General features: G+C 41.2%; 1 protein-coding gene across 1 annotated transcript; it reads right to left on the bottom strand.

The window, feature by feature from the left end:
• Nucleotides 1-445: 445 nt before the first annotated feature.
• Nucleotides 446-14,369, bottom strand: LOC126403546 (glutathione hydrolase 7). Its single transcript, XM_050066278.1, has 16 exons — nt 14,189-14,369; nt 13,184-13,783; nt 12,410-12,636; nt 12,068-12,219; nt 11,852-11,969; nt 11,685-11,752; nt 9,766-9,839; nt 9,417-9,610; nt 6,066-6,153; nt 4,758-4,885; nt 4,572-4,660; nt 4,316-4,468; nt 4,079-4,193; nt 3,827-3,964; nt 3,601-3,700; nt 446-2,203 (listed from the first exon to the last, which is right to left on the bottom strand). Exons 2-16 carry the CDS (start codon nt 13,401-13,403, stop codon nt 2,031-2,033), a joined length of 2,037 nt encoding a protein of 678 aa, XP_049922235.1. The 5' UTR covers nt 13,404-13,783; nt 14,189-14,369; the 3' UTR covers nt 446-2,030.
• Between the last annotated feature and the right edge of the window lie 3,604 nt (nt 14,370-17,973).

Here is a 17,973-nt window from a genome sequence, read left to right as displayed (position 1 = left end):
TCAAGTGCCACCTTTGCGAAATCAAAGCCGTTTTTAATATTTCCATTTAGATCCAAAGTTTTTGGGTCCTTAAATCATATCATGAGCATTTTTGTTCTACCCAGTGACTTGTTTTCATTTTTCTGAGATGAATTCAAAGTTTATAGTTTCCTGTTATTAGGAGCCATGGATGCAACTAAAATACACACACAGGTTTATTGCTTTAAAGTCTCTATATAAATGTATGCGTCAAAATCTTAATTGGTGTACACATTCATTGGACATTGACATTTGTTATTAATAACAGAAAATAAATAGGCTGTGTGAAGTTTGTAAAATATAGCAGCTCAGTTTAAAAACTCAGCCTTGTATTAGTAGTATTATCACAATTATTCTACAGTAGGTCAGATGCACCAAATGTACATGTATGGAGGAACAAAAGGGCAAACATTCTTCAGCATCAGGATGTGTGCAAACATTTTATTTCTTGGGTTTGGACAGTGCTGATTTTTATTAACATCAGATAAAAATGCACATGGAATCAAACATCAGGTGTTGTGCAAATGCGTGCCTTAAGGCATGGTACTCTACAGTACAGGAAACAAGCATCAACAGCCATACTGCACTAATGCCTGACAACAGAGACAGTAAGGTTAAGGACAAGTTTGATCAGCCAACATTGACCATTCTGGAATTAAATTCGACCACTTTTAGAACGCAATGCTTTACAAAACCTGTTGGTTCTTAATTCAAATATACTACATAAAATAATTACACAAGTACACAAAAAGTAAACATAACCTTTCCTAAAAACAGACGAATGAATGCGTACAGCCCAACAAATGTTCATATAAAATTAGACAGATACATTCAGTCCATCTATCAAGAATCAGATTATTCCCATTCTACAAACTAATATCCCGCTCTATATTAAAAATGTAGGCCACAAACTTAAATTAGAACAAATCATGCAACAACTGAAATTTCATAAATTATATCTTTAAAAATGCATATTCTATCATTAGCAATATTTAACACCTTTGAAACTGAAGTAAGTCTTTATTTAAGGAAATCAACGAATAATTTGGAATGGTGTATTCTGTGTTAATAATAATGAAGTCTTAACATGGTCCCAAGGAGCCATTGATTGTTCGCGACAGTTAAAACTTCAGCAGCTGTACGAAACAACATCTAATCACAGTTTAACACGATATAAACAGCAGGGTAGTGAGTAGTTTAGCCTCGGTGTTCAGATCAGGACAGTCTAATTCAGGTGTGACAATGCAAGGCTTAGTCACCGGTTTAAATATTATGACTTTCACCATTCCGCATCAAATGCAGTGGAGGAGTTCAAAAGCAGAAAGGTGGGTCTGGTGCACTGAGGAACATGCACGTGGTGCAAATGGTAGCTTAATGGTGTGGCATCATTACTTTTTCAGTTCTGCCCATTCTTGCAAAGAGTAAAATTGTTCATCATTGATGTCCCGCTCAGTACCTCACAGGCCAAAACCTGGTTCTCACTCAACATTGTGAAAATAGCTTTAAAGCCATTACACTTTTCTATTTATTTCTAACATCCACTAAGTAAATCCACTCCAAATATCTTGACTGTATTGCTTTCTTTAAGTGGACCTGGGATGCATCAGATCTGCATTTATGAATACTCCTCACATCTTTATGTCCTGCTCTGTGTAATAGCGGCTGCAGACTTTAACTGATGCCATTAAGGGATGGAAATGCATTTCAAACACTATCTATACCGCAACTGAGCGTTACAAGAGGTTCTGTGAGAGCATACCAACATCGGTATGTGAGATGGTGATCCTTTGTAGGTTCTGTACGTCAGCTAAGAAAATCTATCTAAGGATCTATAGCAGATTCCTACAAAATCATCTCAGACAAAGCTGCATGTCTTTATGTTGACTGTTTTTTTCTGTCAGACACCTGTACTTTGCCATTAACTTATGCTTAGTGTGTTAGGTGATAGGCAGCCTCCTTACTTCCTCACTATCCATCAATCATACAGTGTTAGTATGGGGCAAGGGGGTGCACTACGGCATGTTGGACATAGTGAGGGCGGAGGCATCAGCACTACGGGGGTCTTTCACCCCTATGATGAGGTCATTGGTTCTTCGGGTGCCCTCCACCAACGAGAGAACGTCTCTTCTCTCTACCTTGTGACCTTTAGCCTGCAGCAGCTCCACATCTTCATCCAGAAACTCGGCTGTAGGAGAGAAAGAGGGGGATGATCTGAGGTTAGCCAGAAGAGTGGTTGTTATGTTTATCCAGGAAAAGAAAATAACACTCAAATTGAGTTCACGCAGCCGGTGTAGCAATCACGTTGTGTTCCGCTAGTATGTCTATGAGATTCTCATTCATGCAGTTCACAGTATATTGTGTTTAAAACCAAGCCCACATCCACATCAGAGAGAAGAACATCAGATTATATGTACAGTGTTTCCCAAAGGATTTTTTTCCAGCAGCGCTGCTGAAGTCCATGAGTTTTATTTGCACCACCATGAGATATTTAACGCACCCGCTGACAAGAGAAAGGCTTTGAACGCATATTTATACCAAGCGACAACCTCTGGGGCTGAAAAATGAAGCCATCACGGTAAGTGCAAAAAACTGCAGTTCCACTAATGGCCACTTGAGGCTGGCTCCAGAAGTGAGTCAATCCCACGTTAAAATGCCCAACTTGACGGCAGAAATAAACATGTTCATAGCCTGGTACAAAAAACAGTTTTGGTCGCTACAGCTAATTTCCTCCTTCATGACTACTGTGTGGGGGTGAATTTCTATATAACTCAACCATTTACATTTTATTGAAGCTTAAAATTATGCATAATTAAGGGCAGGTCGCATTGAGTGACAGGCTGTCTGTCCCCTCGCTCCTCTCCAGCGCCAGCCTTTTGCCCAAATATGGTCACTTCTGGCTCCAAAAAAAACAAGATGGCGATGGCCAAAATGTCAAACTTCAGGCTTCACAACGGGAGTCCACAAACCGATGGGTGACGTCATGGTAGCTATGCCCATTATTTGCACAGTCTATGATTTGTACACAGGTGTAGATGCCTAATTATGTTTAATAAAATGCTTCCTTTATGCTTCTTCAAATACTCCTGCACGTGGGGCCAAGCGAAACATTTGACATTTAGTGTTTCAATCAATATTATGACTCTAAAATTGCTTGTAAAAACAACTGATGAATGTTAAGAAAGTATAACAGGTTTAAGTTACCTACATAAGTAACTTAACAGTCAAATAGGTTTTTCAGTAATAAACTTAAAATCAAGTAAGAACTGTGACGTATGCAGTATGGGGTTCACAGCATTTACAAACATATCCTCATGATTTTTGCTACTTCCCACTAATATTGCAGAAGAGTGTTCCTTCCACTGCACAGGAAGTCAAGAGAGTATTTCACTGTGCCATGGAAACCCAACACCAGCCACCTTTGTCTCTGACCACAATAGAGGCACTTGCTACCCTCCCAGCTTCTTATCTACTTTGCATTGTGTACACAAAAATGTGATTTGATAACAATGCAAATCCTGTTGCATATTGGAAATGAAGTGAAAAACCAATCTGGGAGCAAACTACACAGTAGTAAAAACTCACAGTCAACCAGGAGGGTGTTGGGCTGCAGCTGCGGGTGGAGTCTTCCGTAGGCTAGGCTGTCGCTCATGTTTTTACGTGAAGACAGAACATTCATCAGCACCTGTGAAGGATCGGAAAACAATAAGATACATAGAATAATACAGAAAGAAAAAAAAAATCGACATTGCTGGAATAAAATCGAATTATCAATGTTGTTTTTAATAAATTCCTCCAATGATGAAATAACCTGTGTGATGCCACTGAGAGCTTTCTCTCCATTGGAAGATCCAACAGCTACATATGTGCCACATAACCCCACGGCAGGCCTGACAGCTGTAGGCATCAGGAAGGACATGGGCCTCTTCCCAGGCTGGAGGCTGTTATGCTACAGCAACAGAAAACAAAAACCATGAGGGCTGAGAGCAGCTAGAAGAACTCTTTCAATAAGGCATCAATTAATACCGCAATCAATTATACACAGGAAAGTATGCACAGTTACCGGGTTATGTGATGAACCCTGTGTTTTATTAGGCCAGGAGAAGTCCAGGATCTGGCTGTTCAAGAGGATTCCTGAAGGAGTCACTATCCCGCTGCCAAATGGTTTGTTTAGAGAGCTAAAACAGCAGTAAAAAGAAAATTTTAGTTTTCCAGTGTTGTGAATCCACTCTTAATTGTCACTAGGATGTGCTCAAACAATGTGCAATAGTTCAATTAGCTCAATTAAAGCATGACATACCTCATGACTGACACAATGTGGTCGTCTGGGCCCATGACCATGACTTGGGCGGCTGCTGCACCCTTCTCCAGGGTATATGATGGAGTGTAATGGCTGATAGGGAAGGCCTGAGATTCGTTGATCATCTGGCGGAGTAGGGAAGCCTGTGGCTTACTTGGAGATGGGAACAACAAAAGGCAGAGTTAAGGAAAAATGCCTTATTGTATTAAAATGAATATATACATTAAGTGTTTAAAGACGATACAGGGATGTCTACCTCTGCATCTTGTCGACAATCTCTGTGACAGAAGTGTCATACATGGGGTCTCCCAGCCCACTAGCCAGGCCAAGAGCTATCTTTACAGCCTGAGAGAGAAATGCAAAATTAACACTTAAGTAAAACTCCTACTGCACTTTGCACACTGTTACGCTGTATAGCGGTGAAGCAGTTAGCATGTACTACCTCTGCGATCCAGTGGTAGGTGCTGTTCCTGGGCACCTGGCTGGTAATGTTGTAGCCTTCCAGAATGTTAAGAGCAGTGATCAAGGCAACACCTGCATGTGGCGCTGGGGCTGCCATCACTTGGTGTCCTTCAGGAACATCAACAAATCAGACGGTTAAAAATATGGGTATAGTATATCCATTATATAAATGGAACAATGTGAGGAATAAGGAAATTCAATTATACACATAAACAGGATGGGGGTCACGTCTGCTATGTTTGCACTCCTGGGTCAACAACAGCCCATGCTTATGTAAAATACAAAGTATTCAGATGTGAAGGTGTACACCATTCCCTCATTTCAGCCTGTGACAGTGGACATATCTGACATATTCATATATCATATATGAGCTGGGAGCTGACCTGTATCGCTGACTTATCTTTGTAGGGAGCAGATGAAGTGGTGCAATGTGTTGGATAAAGGGGATAAACGGGGCAAAATTAAGTATAAGCAATAAAAGGTGGTGAAGTGAGTTACGGTGTTAAGGTTTAAATGAGGAGTTGGGTGGGTCCCTCACAAAAACTAATATGACAACAATTTGGATTTGAAGTGGATGACAGAAGTGTCCTAAATAACTGCTAGAGATGCAGCGCTGGCGTTTTGAGCTTAACTTTGTTGGACATTGTGTTTCTATTTATATTTGTCACATGCTTTTAACGCCACAATGGGTAAGGAACGGCTGATTCGTGAAGCTGAACTGAGGAATTACCAATGATACAAAAACCAACATAAGGTGACAGGTGGCTGGAGGAAGATCGTCAAGGAACTAAAATCTTCTATTATGAGGTAAATGACCATTGCTAAAAACATCCTACTTGCTCCTGACAATATTTTGTGTCATTTCCAGTAAGTATAACAATATAAAATGTGTTTTCTGTCTAAAAAGTAAATTTACCAATGTAGGAAAATAGCCAGGAAGCTGCTCACCTATCTTTTAAGTGGTTAAGCTCCCAGACTGATCTCCAGCGCACAGCTAATATTTAGGTCTGCCTCACAAGGGTTGTTTATATGACTTAAGAGAAGTGCATATTTAACACATGGACATACAGCTCCGTCGTATGCAATGTGACATGATAGTAGGACGCTTGTTGGCTGTTAGAACACTCAGGAGCAGCTGCTGAGTCAAGTGCGACCTCATCCACTCTACCTCTGAACAGGCAGTCCATTCATTTGAATGAGGGAAATACCCCTGAAAATATTTTCTTTTTTATCAATAATTCAGACTAGTCCGTTTTTCGCTGATGTAAATAGTACAACAAAGACTGACCTTGATAGGTGACCTCTGCTGGTTGCTGTAAGACTGTGCTGTAGTTTGCAAAGTCGTCCTCTGTGAGCACTCCGCCTCTTGCTTGCACCTATTGAAAATGCATCGTTAGTGTAAAGGTGGTGGGTAATTTTTGTCCTGTGTTCTGTCATCACTCACAGGGTAATTTCATTGTCAAAAATATTTCAGTCATCTGACCTTCGATGGATACCTGATTATATTCTATGACTTTACCTTCTAGGTCACAAATTTATTCATAGTCAAACAATGCTGAGGTGTAAATTGTAATCATTAAACACTAAGTCCGATGGCGTGCATGGTACAGAGCATTCCATAATCACTAGCTGTGTCTCAATTCAGGGGCTGCAGCCTTCGAAGGCTGCATCTGAAGACCGACTGCGTCACATCGGTGTGACCGAGGCTGTCCCATTCCGAAGTTTCCTTCAAATGCGGCCAAGAAATGCAGCCGTCTTTCCAAGAATTTGGCAGATGCAACAGATGAATCCTTCGTGGCCCAGCCTATCCCAAGATACCTTGCGTGCAGGTGACGATTATATATTAAGTTAATGTTGTTAACATTACTATTAGCTAAAGCACACAGCTTAAACAACCTTAATTTAATAAGTTTACCTGAAAAGAATCCTCCATGAGCCTGAAATATATCAAACGGCGGCGTCTCCAGAGGTGAATCATCTCCTCAAATACTGAATAAAAAAAAGATATATATATAATAACAATTGCTGGGTCTACGATTTAGGGCTAACTATCTTATTAGCTTACTCCTTCTTCTGTCAAGCGCAACTGCCTGCTAGGTAATAGGAATGCCAACGGGTTAGGGCGAGAACAACTGGTGATGCAAGCAGGTAATCCTCCACAGACCAGACCGTCCTTTTTTGGCGACCATTCGGTTTGGCTGATGCGGTCTTCAAAGGACGAGGGTGACATAGACTGCGAAGGCTGCAGCCCCTGAATTGAGACACAGCTACCGTCCCAAAATCTAAAAACTTTTGGATATTCCCATACAATAAGCAAAACTGTGCCAGAAACTCCCTGAGGGCAGAGCATGCAATTTGGGGATTGTCTGGGTTTTCATCAGAAATAATTTGTGAGCTGTGCACTAAGTTCTCAAAACAAAATTATAATGTATCATCTGATGATTTGGACCAGACTCTGACCAAACTAATACCTATGTAATTAAATGATATTTTTTTTTCCCCATAAATTGGAAAAAGGCCAAAGACCACACCTTGTGTGTCCACACTCGAGTACTAACTATGTAATTGATGCAACGGTTATTCTTGCCCCCAGGGGATTCCATAAGCACATGACGTACATGGGATCTGCAAATAGAAGAAAATTAATTTGCCAGTATATTATACTGCCCCCGTATGTCCTGAAAGTATGGATGATTCAGTTGGTTGTTGAGTCTCAAAATAAAGGACAAAGATCCTTCACATTAAAAGATGGAGACTGAAATTCACAGTATGTCTCAGAATATTAAGAGATTAAGAAGATTACAATCCATTTGCGTGACATCACAAGGTGACCTGTTGTAATGTCTTTCTCTCTTTACTTACACATTACACTCGCTGTATTTTTATACCGTATTCTTGTTTTACTAAGCACTAATACTCAGCAGTAGTAAGAATATTAACACTCTAAGAGGAGACACAACGACATACACACAGTGACCTTCTGCATTAGGTACACCAGTACAATATAGTGAAATTCAATACAGCAGCTCTGCCATAAATTCTACATTTATAAAGTTTCTGATGTTCCAATTTTGTTGACATGGTCAGAAATGTGGAAATTCATTTTTTATGTTTACTACTAAGGTCATACTTAAAGATATAATATGTTACTTTTCTGCATTAAAATGTCTAAAAAGACTTATTTCATATGTTTTGTTGAGTTGGGTACTTACATTATTCCAAACATTTTTGACAATACCCAGAGAAATCTGTATTTCTTTTTTAAAGATTATTTTCAGGCGAATTTTGCCTTTAATGACAGGACAGGCGTAGATAAACAGAGAGAGAGAGGGGATGACATGCAGCAAAGGGCAGCGAGTCCAAATCAAATCTGGGCTGCTGCAAAAGTTTAAGTCTAAATGGGGCGCACACTCTAGAAGGTGAGCTAGAGGTCGCCCTGAAATGTGTACTTTTAATCGAGGACACAGTCCCTGTCATGTGGTCACCGTCGCCTGTCAGTGGAGTCATATCCCCTTAATGTTGTTTGCCAGAAGCTGCCATAAATTGACTTTTTATCCAGTCATAAGCCAGATGTTTTACAATACACTTTTTAGATTTTGGTCGTTTTAACTGTATGAAGTATTTCAGTTATTAGACGTCTGAATCTGAAGTTATTGGAGAAACAAGCTGAGCAAATGTTAGCAGCAATGCAGCTCCAGCTCCTGCCGTGTCGAACAGTGTCGGAGAAACACTGATTTTTAATGTGAAACTGCTTTATTCGGGGCTTTTACCAGCAAATCACTGAGTCCATTTGCTGTGGAGAGGAGGGGACCTCTGGAGATAATTCAGCTCCATGTAAAAAATACCCTGAGCATGTGGATGTTTAGTTGTAAGAGAAAAGAGGTGGCATACATTGGCAGGATCTGGGCTAGCAGCCAACCTGGAGAAACACTGATTTGTTACGTGAAACTGTTTCATTCTGTGTTTTTACCAGTTAAAGTCACCTGGTTTGTTTGTTACAGAGAGGAAGACACCTGTGCAGATAATGCAGCTGCCAGTAAAAACCTCCTGAGCACTGAAGCATTCCTAATGGGGGGGTAATGACTGGCATTGCACCATCTTTGTTGTCATTTCGATTCAGAAACCCCATAGCAGCAAACAAATCCATATTCTAAGTTTAAAGGTGGTGTTGTACCGGAGTACATTACACTGTGAGTTGTTTCGAAGCTTTGGTCCTTCCTATTTACATATATGAGGGGGGCAGAATATTAGACACACCTGTCAGTATAATCGTCTGTACAGGTGTACCTAATAAAGCGGCCACTGAGTATGTAATACATGATACAGTAAAATGCAGTCATTAATTCTGACTGATAAATATTTGGAATCTATGTTTTTAACCCATATTTTGGAATCACAGACACAAAGACATAAAGACAATTCTGCCATCTGAAACCTGAACATCTGAAATATTTGATCAATCATTAAAATAATAAGAGCAATGCGAAGAACTAATGATTATATAAAACCAAATCTGGCTTCATTTTAACGATTTTTGTATAACAGGGACTAAAAGTGGCTCCCCGTGGATCTATGCAGAATTCATGACTACTTATATAATCAGAGACAGCGTGAGGAAAAAAAAACCATTCTTCCTTACTGCTGCTGCCATTTCCTGCGTCAGGTTTCCACTGTAGAACTCCGATATCCCCTTTACTGCGACAGCATCTAAGATGGCTGCTAAATCAAGACGCCTGGTGAACTGCCCGGAGAGGGGAGCCTGGCCGTTGGGGAGGAACAAATCTCGAAATGCATCCGACACATTTTGGTCCTTAACTTTAGCCAGAGCTTCGGCTATGGAGAGAGATATGAAGAGAGAGAGGAAAGGCGGCGGATGAGATCACAACCACTGTTCATATTACCTCACCTCATGTTGTGAGAGAATTCTGCCGTCTTTTAATCGCGGCATCACTAGTGACGGTGACTTCGCAATGTGACGCTATACGCACCTAGGTCATGAGTCACATTGAATCCGTTTCTGGCCACGTCTGCTGCCATGGTAACCACATCCTTCCATGGCATTCTGGGGGAATTCAAAAGTCATGACAGATTGGCTTAGTTTGAAGATGTTTAAAACTCATATACAGTTCTGCTCATAAAGGATGAGTGATCAGGGGAAACAAATTTCTTTTACACTTAATGGGATTCAAATTAAAAGTATAAGACATCACAAAATGGCACAGTAACAAAACACAGCATTAAAGAAAATACTGAGATGGTTCAAATGTTTGCATACTCTTAGTTCTTAATAGTATGTATTGCTGGTTTAGCATCAACGACAGCTTGCGGTTAGGGATGTATCGGCACCGTTCACATTATTTTTACAAAATCGGAATCGGTAATAAAAGATCGGAGGAAACAAAACAACATAAATGGCCAGGTTTTTCATCTACGTTGTTCATTGTTGCCTCCGCTTTCCGATGTATTGTAACCGAGTGTCCTGGGTTTGCCTAACTGAGTGCAGCTAATGAGCAATAAATGGACAGGAGTCGAGAGAACAGGTTCAGCGGCCACCGCTTCTCTCTTTATTCCGAGCAACACAGCCACACCTAATGGCAGAACCTCGCCTACCACAGCCCTACGGCAACTCTGGAGGGACAACTTGTTTACAATTCAGAATTTGTTTACATTTTGTGCTGCTGAACCACCGATAAGCTTTTTGGATACTATTTAAATAAAAAACAAACCTTATGGGACAACTTGGATGCATTCTTTTCTTTTCTTTCTTAATGCTTTACAAAGTATCGGATTGGACTTGGTATCAGACTTGGTTTCAAAATAAAGGACTCGGTATCGGATCGGATGCAAAAAAAAATGTGATCGGGACATCCCTACTTGCGGTCTTTTGTAACAGTTGTGGAAAAGGCCCTGTATTTTCTCAGGTGGTTAAGCTGCCCATTCTTCTGGCCAAAAAGCCTCTAGGTCCCATAAACTATTGGGAATTCTTGGATGAACTGTAAGTTTGAGATCTTCCCAAAGTGGCTCAATGGGACTGAGGTCAGGAGACCTTCACTTTTTGCTGCTGTAGCCACTGAAAGGTCGACTTACGATACGATACGATACGATACGATATGATACGGTATACCTCGCCTTGTGTTGTGATCACTGTCATTTTGGAAGGTCCAAGTGCGTCCCATGTGCAGCTTCCAGACTTATAAATGCATATTCTTCCCCATTTTTTTCTGCTTCATTTACTCTGGAATTAAGTTTGACTACCACCCCCCAGTGGGGTTGGTACACTTTTCTTCATTGACCTTGTTGTCTCCTCTAACATAGGATCTGTGGTCGTGAACAAAAGGTTAATTTTTGGTCTCATCCCTCCAAATGATTTTGTTCCAGAGGTTTTGAGGCTTGTTTAGGTGCTGTTTGGCATATTGTAAGTGAGCCCCAGGGGTATGTAAATTTATGAACACATAGTAATAATAGTATGCCATAGTAATAATCCACAGAATTTTCGCTTGACACGCTAGGGCATGTTAGTCAGCTCTGTAACATCCTCCTACCAGCTGCGGCATCATGATAATTACACAGCATCAGAGTAATAGCAGCCCAACACAACCCCCAAACAATGTCTTTTCTTTTAACGCAGCTGGTGATGCTTTCACTATGGAGAGCCTACATCTTTAGCTCTCAGAGCTGATGTAAATATAAGCCTTTGCGATTCTTGTCTTGAAATAACTTGTCAAAATGGAGGAAAATAATAGATGAGGTTATATTTATAGTAGGCGTTTGAAACATGGGAGTGCCATAAAATGAAACAATATCAAAGGAAGGAATGTAGAAAATCAGCACGAGGACAGTGACTACATGGCATGGCATGTGGAATGATTAAAGAAATAAAAATAGTAATACATAATGAGTACCGTACCTGCCGTAGAGCTGGTGTGCCTGATGCATGCCACTGAGCATGCCTGGTACTGCCACCAGCAGGCCAGGCTGACGTGCAAAAGCAAGAACAGGGTGCACACATTAACCACATTATAAAACAATAGCAATACGATTGTGTTCTGCTCTTATACTCAACATCTCGCTTACATTTAGATCAAGATTCGGCTGCAGCATATCCTCATGGATGGCAGATGGTGCCGTCTCTCTGAAGTCGATGACCCTCGTCTCGTTTTTACGAATGTCGTGCACCAACATAACTCCACCGCTGAACACCAACAGAGCATAAAGTATCTTAAGGTTCTGCGTTCAACTGAGTCCAAGGATGTCAGAGGTTAGTGAGATTAATATCTTTCTACCACTCACCCTCCAATACCAGACGTGTGAGGGTGAACAATCCCCAAACAGAGGACAGCGGTGATGGCAGCGTCAACACTGGACCCGTGCTTCCCCAAAACGTCAAAGCCAAGAGATGTACACTGTGCCACATCTGTCACCACTGCCCCTTGGTTAAAGACCTTGCAAGAAACACGAGAACAAAGCAGGAAGATACGATTCGTCAATATGCCTTTGAACTGACTTGAGTCTGTGTGGAAGGATACCTGGTGGAGTATGAACTCATGATCCCGTAATCATGAGTAATTATATGAGCAAAGCAACACTAATCCAACATGGCTACAAAAGTACAACTGCAGGTCACACACATACCTGTGGGTCTCCAAAGTAGATCTGCATGATGAGAGCTACAGTGACTCCTGTGGCGAAGGTGAGACAAGCTGTGATGATGACCGTCAGTCCGTCTCGCTGACAGGCACATTCTTCGGTAAAGGGGTCTCTGGTCGTCTCCCGCAGGGACGCCACATCGTGGCTGGCCAGGTCGGAAGCTGAGGAGGGGAGACGCTGGAGGCGAGCCGACTTCAGAAACAGATCTGGGTCTGGGACAAAAAACACAAACCAAAAGGCTTGGACTGAACAGGAAGGAGCAATATGTTCTGTTCCCTCACACCTAACGCTATTGTAAATTGAGTCAGTTTAAAGTGGCCGTGCTTACTGGGAAACATAAGGAAACATGTCTGGATTCTGCATGCATGCAACCACTATTTAAACATATAAACATTTCAATAATTTGTATACAAAAAGGATGGAATAGCTTCATGTTTCATATACGATATTAAATTTAAATTTAATATTAAACAAAACACGACATTCAGGGATATGACCTTGGGCCTTGGGAAGCTGACATTTTTCGCTATTTCTTGACATTTAACAGACTAAACGATTTATCGAAGGAATAATCTGGCAAGTAATTGATCAAAAATAATTAATAGTTGAAGTCCTTGTTCAGATTAAACCTTTAGGAATGATGAGCAGTGACTAAAAAGACAACGCCGCTTCCTGAATCCACATCTGGAAACCTAAACACACTGAACTCTCTGGAAGGTAGATCTTGCAGTAAAACTGTGTCCGACCTGGCTGACTTACCTGTGTCTTGCTCACTCAGGACGTTGTCCTCATCTTTGCGAGATTTCAGGGTGTTTTCCCCTGACAGCGCGTCGTCTTCTGGCAGCCTGGGGAAGCTGGTGATGCTCATGTAGTCCACTGGAGAGTAGGCACTCCCCAGGGTCGTCTCCGGGTTGACATCTTTATCCACCACACACCCACTTGGGTACCCTGCCACAATTTCCGGAGCAGGGCTGTGCATGGCTGCTGTTGATCCTACAGTTAACCTACCTTTATCTCTATGGTGTGTGAAGGAGTCAGGGCAGGATATTCATATTTCACATTTGTTCCTTGTCTGGGATGGTTCCTTGCACACCTGCTACTGTCATCCAGATGAAAAAATCCCTGTAATATGCCTTTATGGACCACTAGTGTTGCTGTGGTGCTGAAGAATTACTTCATCTTCTTGATAGGATCTTTAATATCCCAGTATATCACAATCCCAGCACAGGGATTTGTAGGAAGGGTATGATATGAACACACAAGACACACTCCCACTTCTTAGGGAATGTTTCTGATAGGCCAAGACACGGGTGTGTTGCTCCGATGATGATGCATTTTTCCAGTCATGCAGGCTGCCACCTGCAGAAGATGATAAACATGTAGGTCAACAAATTCTTGCCAGGTAATTTCCTTCGAGAAGCATATTTGTCTGAGCCGTATGAGAGGTTGCGTCCTTCAGGTGTTAAACTTGCACGGTCACTGCACTGTGTCAACACAGCCAACCGCAAACACAAACGTGAGACAATATGTCTGCGTCTGTCTGTCTGTCTGTCTTTGGCGCAGAAAATACATACAATTAAAATATTTTACGTTTTAAAAACGACAGAATTGATACGGTTTACAACACAAACACAAAGCCAACCACCCCGAAGCGCTAACCTGCGTTTGCCGTTTGCTCACGAGCAAGCGCTGACACAAGCTAACATCTCCCCGTTAATTCCGCCTCGGCTACAAACGGCTAAAAGTGACGTCAGCGTTACTTACCGTTGTCGGGAAATAGGTGTAGTCACATAAAAAGCATCCTTAGCGGTGTTATTTTACTTCTTATTATTTTGAAGATGGCAGGTGAGGGCGAGATGAGTATGGTTCCCCGTCACCAAGACTACTGGAGCTCCTGAATCACGACACCAATCGGCACGGAAGTTGGCTTCACGTTACCAGGTCTTGGAAAAACCGGTACGACTCGTCAGGGGAATTGTCCAACTGGTGTTTAAGCACATAGTTTTGCTGTGGCCTGAGGACAGTAGCAGCTGGGGTTAATTTAAATCCATAACTCACTTGGAAATATTCTTAAATTGCACGTATTTACAAAGAAGATGTTGGCTGTTGGCTGCACCAATATCAGACTAACTTCACAATAGAAGGCGTTGTGCACACACTGCATGTCATCCCAGCTGATGACCTGACCTCTGCTGCACAGGTGCTTCAACCCATTTATTATGACAGTACATGATGAGAACACCATCCCAGAAGCCTTCCAGCGCTCTCTGCTGAGTCTTTTATTACTGTAGAAACGGATAGACAGCTTAAAGCGAGTCTGCAGAACACCTGCAGCAGTTATAAACGTCCTGTCCCTCCCACAAAGTATTTTCTTTCCTCCTAATTTCACCTGCATATTATTAACAGTCTCAACTGACATATGCCTGTGATAGCACCCCGCCCTTGCTTAGTCTACAGGGGCTGCTGTTTACTTTCCATCACCACACCCCTCTGTACACCTCTTCCCTTTTTTGCATGGGCCTACTGTAAAAAAATGCTGTTTTTACACCTTCATATGCAAGGTGGACTGCACAATACATGCACTTTACTTAAGTGTTACCATTTTCTGAAACTTCTACTTTACTCCAGCTTACTTTGTATTTTACTTGACCTAATATTGTATTTTTGACCCCACTATTTGACAGCTGTAGGCACTTTGGCCAGTTTATAAACTATCATTTCCTGTTTAAAATTTAACTAACCAAATGTACCGTAAAATCTCAATCAATGAACTCAACAGGCTTATATTTGGGACAGGCGTCTATATCCTCCCGAGACTTGAACTTTAGTTTGGTATGCATTTTATATATTTCTTATAGCTATTTGGGATCAACAGGACCCAATAAGTATATCAAAATAAACATTGTCAATAATAATAAAGACCCAGTGTCCTCAAATGAGACGACAATAAAGTCACAAGGTCCTCAAACGAGACAATAATAAAGTCCTAATATTCTCAAATGAGATGATGATAAAGTCCCAACGTCTTCAAATGAGACAATAATAAAGTCTCAGTGTCCTCAAATGAGACAATAATAAAGTCCCAATGTCATCAAATGAGATGAGATGATAATAAAGTCCCAGTGTCCTCAAATGAGATGAGATGATAATAAAGTCCCGGTGTCCTCAAATGAGACGACAATAAAGTCCCAGTGTCCTCAAATGAGACGATAATAAAGTCCCAGTGTCCTCAAATGAGACAATAATAAAGTCCCAATGTCATCAGATGAGATGAGATGATAATAAAGTCCCAGTGTCCTCAAATGAGACGACAATAAAGTCCCAGTGTCCTCAAATGAGACGATAATAAAGTCCCAGTGTCCTCAAATGGACAATAATAAAGTCCCAATGTCATCAAATGAGATGAGACGATAATAAAGTCCCAGTGTCCTGAAATGAGACAACAATAAAGTCCCAGTGTCCTCAAATGAGACGATATTAAAGTCACAATGTCTTCAAATGAGACGATAATAAAGTCCCAGTGTCCTCAAATGAGATGAGATGATGATAAAGTCCCAGTGTCCTCAAATGAGACAATAATAAAGTCCCAGTGTCCTCAAATGAGATGAGATGATGATAAAGTCCCAGTGTCCTGAGATGAGATGATGATAAAGTCCCAGTGTCCTGTAATGAGATGATAATAAAGTCCCAGTGTCCTCAAATGAGATGAGATGATGATAAAGTCCCAGTGTCCTGTAATGAGACGATAATAAAGTCCCAGCGTCCTAAAATGAGACGATAATAAAGTCAAAATGTCCTCAAATGAGACAATAATAAAGTCCTAATATCCTCAAATGAGATGATGATAAAGTCAAAATGTCCTCAAATAAGATGATAATTAAGTCCCAGTGTCCTCAAATGAGACAATAATAAAGTCAAAATGTAGTCAGCATTACTGTTGCTAAAATTAGTCAAATTTGTTGCCAGACTGACTTGGCAGAGATGGCTGCCATCTTGTTTTTACCTGGATTAGTGTGTTGTGCTCTTGCTACCATTAGATGGCACAAAAAACAAGTCCACGAATGAGGACAGGTCTTAGGTAATAAGAATGAAGTATAATGTCAAGTAAACCCAAAATGTGATGCCCTCATATGAGGACACAGGGTCTCAGAGGGATATAGGACAGGCATTTAATTCCTTTCACACAAAACTGTTCCTCAGCAAAGATGGGAAATACGATCAAATTGTTAATTTGAATCAGTATGAATATTACTTGTGTATAAAAATTAATTAATAATTAATAATTATTAAAATGAACGGAGCTAACAATATGTAGCATCTCTATACTGACAAACGTTTAAACACTTATATTTATAATTAATCTAAGCAGCTGACTAACATAAGGTCAAGTGAGCAGTCAACAACCTGGTTTTATACATCCAAAGAACTTATATAAAAATGAACAGCTTGGCAACCAGACCAGGCGTCTCATTGAGACAGGCCTTTATTTGTCAAAATATGTAGCCACACCAGGCTAGTAAAAGGGACTGGGCGTCTAATTGGGACTAGGGGGTTTTATGGTATGTAAACTAGTGTGTAGGATCAAATTTGCCCTGTAGTGACATCTAGTGGTGAGTTTGCAGAACTGAAACTTCTCCAGTGTGCAAAGCAGCCCCTTACATGGGGCCATCTTACATGTGCTGCTCCTTTGAGGTCTATCCACAGATTCTTAATGATGTTTAGGTAGGGGGACTGTGAGGGCCGTGGCAAAACCTTCAGCCTGCGCCTCTTGAGGTAGTCCATTGTGGATTCTGAGGTGTGTTTAGGATCATTGCCCTGGCCGAGAAGCCGCCCTCTCTTCATCTTCAGCTTTTTTACAAAGGGTGTGATGGTTGCTTCCAGAATTTGCTGGAATTTAATTGAATCCAGTCTTCCCTCTACCTGTTAAATGTTCCCCAAGCCACTGGCTCCAACACAAGCCCAAAACATCAACCCAACCCCGTGTTTAACAGTTGGACAGGTGCTCTTTTCGTGAAATTCAGCACCCTTTTCCCTCCAAACATACCTTTGCTCATTGCATCCAAAAAGTTCGATTTCAGCTTCATCAGTCCACAGGACTTGGCTTGTTTAGATGTTCCTTTGGAAACCTCTGATGCTGAATTGTGGGTTGAGGACGGAGGAAAGGTTTCCCTCTGATGACTCTCATTAAGACTCATGAAGGTCATACAGGTGTCGCTGCAAGTAGAGCAGTGCACCACCAGGTGTTTTGCAGTCAAGCAGGGGTTTTGATTTGCCTCTCTAGCAGTCCTACAAGCAGCTCTCTTAGAAAGTTTTCTCGGTCTTCCAGACCTCAACTTGACCTCCACAGTTTCTGTTAACTGCCATTTCTCAATTACATTACAAACTGAGGAAACAGCTACCTGAAAACAGTTTGCTTTGTGGGCATCAGTTATTTAAGTTTTCAGAGTGCTAGGCCCATGGCTGCTGATTGTTGGGACAATGTTTCAGGAGTCAGAATACATATAAAGCTTTGAAATTTGCATTTCCTGGCCTTTCCTAATGATGACTGT

Source organism: Epinephelus moara, chromosome 16 (genome assembly GCF_006386435.1).
Source record: "Epinephelus moara isolate mb chromosome 16, YSFRI_EMoa_1.0, whole genome shotgun sequence".
In the NCBI taxonomy this organism is placed as follows: Eukaryota; Metazoa; Chordata; class Actinopteri; order Perciformes; family Serranidae; genus Epinephelus; species Epinephelus moara.
Note: the sequence above shows the minus strand (reverse complement) of the source record. Positions and strands in the feature narration are given on the sequence as shown.

What these genes read in the sequence shown, in the direction of transcription:
- LOC126403546 (XM_050066278.1), bottom strand. Translation starts at nt 13,403, where the DNA reads ATGCACAGCCCTGCTCCGGAAATTGTGGCAGGGTACCCAAGTGGGTGT. An exon ending in GCACACCAGCTCTACGGCAG is followed by an intron (nt 9,840 to 11,684) that starts GTACGGTACTCA and finishes GAATTCCCCCAG; the next exon opens with AATGCCATGGAAGGATGTGG. An exon ending in CACATTGTGTCAGTCATGAG is followed by an intron (nt 4,194 to 4,315) that starts GTATGTCATGCT and finishes CTGCTGTTTTAG; the next exon opens with CTCTCTAAACAAACCATTTG.